The 5733-nt window shown below is 41.4% G+C and overlaps 1 protein-coding gene across 1 annotated transcript; it reads left to right on the forward strand.

Moving 5' to 3' along the window:
* The first annotated feature begins 514 nt into the window (after positions 1 to 514).
* On the forward strand, positions 515 to 4641 carry fam169b (family with sequence similarity 169 member B). The gene is made up of 9 exons (XM_029757684.1): positions 515 to 672; positions 936 to 1078; positions 1341 to 1443; positions 1546 to 1631; positions 1971 to 2145; positions 2532 to 2714; positions 3486 to 3655; positions 3873 to 3938; positions 4296 to 4641. Exons 1-8 carry the CDS (start codon positions 636 to 638, stop codon positions 3903 to 3905), a joined length of 930 nt encoding a protein of 309 aa, XP_029613544.1. The 5' UTR covers positions 515 to 635; the 3' UTR covers positions 3906 to 3938; positions 4296 to 4641.
* The last annotated feature ends 1092 nt before the right edge of the window (positions 4642 to 5733 follow it).

The raw sequence follows: 5733 nt of genomic DNA on the forward strand, positions 1-5733 counted from the left end.
GTTTATCTCCAAGTGTTGTGTCTTATTTGGCTTGTGTGTAGAGTTTTGACACAATGAGCCAAAATCCGCAACAAGTATGTAAGCAATCGCAAAAAACTGTAATCAAATAAGACCACTCCTGGTCACTCTGTGACAGACTCCTGGTCACTCTGCGCAATACTTCACAATTTTCAACACCTCAAACGGATCTCCCACATATGCATCCTTACTCAACAAACGCATCCCAACAAGAAGTGATTCCTTATCATTCATAAACGTATCCTCCACTCCAATTTTAGACAATTTCCTTTTTGTTCCAGTTTTCGATACTACTGTTGTCCATTCAGGACATTCGTCTTCACCAACTCTGTTCAACGTGATGCTTGTTTCGAACTCAGCATCCACTTCCGCCATCTTCTCCCCTCCTTCCGGCTTGCCAATTGGAATTGCTCTTGATCCTCCCATTTCTTAAACCCATTGCTCTCCAACCCCACACTTCTCTCACACTTCTCTCAAGTCACTCCAGCAATGCAGCTACCTATGACTCGCTTGAAGTGCCTCTAAAAAAACGATGTTTTGATGTAAGTTTTCCCTGTCGCCACAAGGTGGTAGTGTTGCATAACATTCGTCGTCGTCCAGTTGACAGAATTTTCAAGATGGAATCCAGTCGGACCTCGCAAACACAAAAGACAGGTAAAAGAGAGTAACGTAAGCCCATTATGTGACACAAATGGCTAGAATGTTCAGTAGACGATTTATTTTTCCTTTTTTTATACTCTTAAGATGTTGCTGACAGTCAAACACGTTACACAGTCGTATTCCAAGCGTCTTGTAAAGTTCAGAGTTCATTTGCGAGCAGTCACAGACGCTAGACAATGTTTCAAGTTACGTTTAGACCTCAACACGGAGAAAAGATCACATGCGGAGTTTAATGTTATGTTTTACTTTTGCCCAAGGGGAAATCAAGGAAATATATCCCATTGACCTCCCAGATCTAGATTACAGGGCACTGAGTTCAACCTCTGAAAACATATTGACCTCCCTGGCGTCAAACACCTATGAAGGGGAGCATTGGTTTATACCCTCAAATGGCTCAAAGGTATGTTTCTTTAATGATGAGTTTCTGGTTACACTCACTCCAAATAAAACATCATGCTTCTGTAGGCTACAGATGAGCATCTCCCCCTTAAAAAAAAGATTACAGTCAGAGTGCAGTATAACTGCAGTACACTGGAAATACTGCATCCAAAATAACAGTGGACTGCAGTTTTAAAACTGCAATCTTTTTTTGTAAGGGTCTTACAAAAACATCCAATGTTGGTGACAGATCTATCACCTGCCAAATTGAACCCCTTCGTCAGGTGGAGGTGACACATGATAACGTGGGCAGACTCCAGCTGTTCGGTGATGATGATCCACCTTGCACTCTGCTGACTCTGCACATGCCTGCAGATGGAACTCAAGGTTGATACCCTACAGAGAAAGGTTGCCTTTCAGATCCGCTGTGTTTGGTTGATGTTATATAGGCTACAGTATAATGTTACATAGAATGTTATGTTTTCACAGTGGTGGCCCTGAACCTGCATGGAAAGTGGTGGTCTTTAAATGATGTTTTGAAGACATCCATCAAATCCAGATCTGGTCTTGTGATGGTACGTTCTTTACATTTGCACTTGTGTCCTCCATGGTAAGAGAGTAAAGGGCATCCCTCTAAATGTAAGCCTATTCCATGACTTCCCATTACCTTCATTTTGAGATGGAGTAGGCACACATAAATGAAATATGCACGAAGTTAAATGTTTTTACATGGTTATTACATCTAAAGGGTGTATTATTAAATGTAATAACATGCAAAGACCCCTCCATACCTTTTGATATAATTTGATTTAAATGACTAGTCCCACAAATACATCCAATTAGGTTTTAAACCAGTGAATGTGGCTTTTGTCAATGTATTTAGGATAAGGCTTAGATGTGTAGGTCATTCACAGGTGCAGTCTGTTATGGAGAGAGTGATACTTTTCCTGCTTAGTCAAATCATTTTTGGAGTTTTGGAGAAGCCTTCAGGGGAAGAGATTTACTTCTCACCTCACCCAATGAGGGAATTTGGCAAAATTCTATGGCATAATGGAGAGGCAGTTGGATTCTACACCATTAAAAAGAAAGGTAAGGCATTGTGTTAGTTTCTCATTTTCTGCCAGTTGACAAAAATAGTGTCTTACAAAAAGATTCTCATCTGCACTCAATTTATATTTAGAACAGGGAGGGTTGCTAGGTCAACACTGTGCATTGCAACAAAATAGTAAGGCTGCACAGGAAGAAAATGTATGTTCTCGGTTTACACAATAGGCTCTGTATTTGTATGTGTACATGTTGAATTTGGGTGAGTCAGAATTAAAGGAAAGTGTCACATTCAATCAACCCATTCCTGTTTTCAAGTCAATCATTTATAAAAGCTAAACAGTGCAGGGAGGAATTTATTTTCTTTTGGGGGTTGCATATGTTTTTGATCATTTGGTCAAAGCAACATAACGTATAATTGGCTCTTTCAGGAAGTCTGTGTGATGGATTCACTCGTCGAAGCTATCAGCTTTCTGTCCTTGACACTGTGTTTGTGAGGACTCGGTGGAGGAGGAGTGGTCTGGCACTGCAGATCCTGGCAGACTTCTGTAAATCCCTCCCCAACGAGGAAGTGATAGGAATCAGCTGTCCCATATCCCCAAGCATGATTAAAGGTGGGTCAATCAGTATTAGAAATTCAAAGGTTAATTACGTCAATGCTGGTTGCACCTGTTGTAGTCATCCATGTAAAGATTGCTGAATTTATTTAAGGACAAAGTCAGATAATATGAGGTGCTTCCAGTCAATTTGGAGATGGCACACGCTATCACTTGGTTGGACGCACAACAATTTATGGTGTGTTATGAAGGACTGTTTACCTAGTCAGAGATCTATGAGCCAGGAGAGGGTGGGGTGGGGTAGGGTAGGGTTTCACACTAGCTGTACTTTATCTTCCAGGATATGATTTACTGAGTCATAATGTATGTAGCCTAATCTTTAGACATAGATCCACACTTTTAGATGACACTACATTTGAAATAATGCTAGCCACCTTGTCCTCTTAAAAAATAATTGGGCAACACTTTCAGATAAAATGTAACCGCGATACCCATACTATACTGTATGTCTGGACTCCAAAACATTAATAAGGTAATGAGGTTTTTAAAATGAGAAATTTGCTGCAGGAATTGTCAAGAAATGTACCTTTTAAACATTATAACGTCATGTTTATGAGCACAATTTACAACGAAATAAAGGAATGTTACTAAAGTAATTATGTCTTATGGGCAATTCAGGACAACGTCAAAGTTGCCCCATTTAACCCACAGTGATACTTATATTCTAAGTCAAATCTCAATTCCAGTGAACTGTCCATTGTAGATCTCCAACTTCCCCTCCAGTCATTTACTGAAATGTACATGGTATGTCTCCAACTCCCTCTCCAGTGTGCAGCAAGTATCTGCTGATGCACCAGGACCAAAGGGACCGGCTCTATGAGGTGGAAGCTCCTGGGGGCTGGGGCCAGAGACGGAACATATGGCTCAACATACAGCTCAACCGAAGCACAAACAGTGAGGCCCTCCCTAGGTTTGGATCAGGGTGTACCAATGCAAAGGTTGTCTGATAATGAGAGACAGACATATCACTGTAAACATCATAACATGGTCTGTGAATTGTAAGACAAGAAAGCACATTTTGAAAGCCTTTCACTTGTAAATAGGGTTCATGTTTGATTATATGATGTCAGGATTTTAGAGCTATTTTATTTTAATGCTATTTTCATACATTTTAAATGTGAAGTACATCTTTGTAAAGTGGGATTGTCTTTGTAGGCTCAAGTGAGGAGCAATGTCCAACAACAATGAACAAGGAGAAACTATAAATAATCATATCATCAGGTGAGGTCATTTTATTTTCTATTTCATTATGGTTACGGAGTAGTAGTTAGGAGGGACTGTTTATGACCTTGTTTTAGCTTTGGTCTCAACCTCAAGTGACTTTTAGAGTCCATCACAACAAATTTAGCAACCACTGGATATTGTAACTAAGACAATTTATAATATGTAGGAGGAAAATAAGCGAACGTATCCATGGGTTAGGGAAATCAATGTGTAATCAAATATATTAAATCTGATTTAGCCTACTCACATTGTCTGAGGAATGTGTATTTATAACTGTACTATCTGCCTCTTGCCTAACCCTTCCCTCAAGATGTCTCTTGATTATTGGTTTTCTTATGGTTTGGCTGCCGCCAGTGACGCAGCATCTTGTGATCACCACAGAAGTAAAAGAGAGAAGCTTCCGGCAGACGAGGCTGAAGGGAGGGCTAATTCCAAACAGGCTGGGACATGATATTAAACCTCAGACCACAGATGGATCATGGTCCTCAGAAGACTTCAAGTCATGTTTTTTTTATGTCATTTGTAGCAGGACGTAGAAGGGCATTTGTGTCAGCTGTTATTTTGAGCAACTATAAGGTGCTGACTAAGGCTAGAAATAATGGATGTTCAAATCGTTTAAAATTTTGGAACCTGAACTGCAAATAATACATACCAGTTTCATATTCTGCTTAATAAAGTGATAACATCATCACTGTGGTTACATGGGTGTCTGTTGCAATGTGTTTACTGCTTTGTAATCATTCTCTCCTTCCATTGGATGTTAAAGTAACTGCCCAGTGAAAATCTCACTTGTAAAAGTTCATATTCTGTTAACTACTATCCAAAATAATGTTGTTGACTCGTCCTATACTCGTATTGGTGGCCAAAGCATACATTGGAGAAAAAAACACTTTAAAACCCCCACCTCAAACTTGGATCTCAAACAGACCATTTCAAAAATGCTTGCCATTTCCTCATAGAAAATTATGTAATCTCCTTGAGGAGGGAGGATGAGCTGGCAAATCAGCGGCCTAGAGGAGAATGAGCTAGCCAATCAGCGGACTACTTGCGTTTATATTTTTAATGACTGGTATACGCCCCCACCCCATTCTGTTGTTGGGGTACACCCACCCCATTCTGTTGTTGGGGTACACCCACCCCATTCTGTTGTTGGGGTACACCCACCCCATTCTGTTGTTGGGGTACACCCACCCCATTCTGTTGTTGGGGTACACCCACACCATTCTGTTGTTGGGGTACACCCACCCCATTCTGTTGTTGGGGTGCACCCACCCCATTCTGTTGTTGGGGTACACCCACCCCATTCTGTTGTTGGGGTACACCCACACCATTCTGTTGTTGGGGTACACCCACCCCATTCTGTTGTTGGGGTACACCCACACCATTCTGTTGTTGGGGTACACCCACACCATTCTGTTGTTGGGGTACACCCACACCATTCTGTTGTTGGGGTACACCCACCCCATTCTGTTGTTGGGGTACACCCACACCATTCTGTTGTTGGGGTACACCCACCCCATTCTGTTGTTGGGGTACACCCACACCATTCTGTTGTTGGGGTACACCCACCCCATTCTGTTGTTGGGGTACACCCACCCCATTCTGTTGTTGGGGTACACCCACCCCATTCTGTTGTTGGGGTACACCCACCCCATTCTGTTGTTGGGGTACACCCACACCATTCCAACACAGAAAATCTGTTTTTTAACATACTGTAATGACCTGACTAGATCATAAAGGAACAATTGTCCAGACAGAGGATTGAGTTTACGAATTTACGGTTTATTAACCC

The sequence above is a fragment of the Salmo trutta genome, chromosome 7 (assembly GCF_901001165.1).
Source record: "Salmo trutta chromosome 7, fSalTru1.1, whole genome shotgun sequence".
In the NCBI taxonomy this organism is placed as follows: domain Eukaryota; kingdom Metazoa; phylum Chordata; class Actinopteri; order Salmoniformes; family Salmonidae; genus Salmo; species Salmo trutta.

Coding starts and splice junctions, on each gene's coding strand:
- fam169b (XM_029757684.1), top strand. CDS start 636: ATGGAATCCAGTCGGACCTCGCAAACACAAAAGACAG. Junction 1,079..1,340: donor TACCCTCAAATGGCTCAAAG/GTATGTTTCTTT, acceptor CCCCTTCGTCAG/GTGGAGGTGACACATGATAA. Junction 1,632..1,970: donor CCAGATCTGGTCTTGTGATG/GTACGTTCTTTA, acceptor GGTCATTCACAG/GTGCAGTCTGTTATGGAGAG.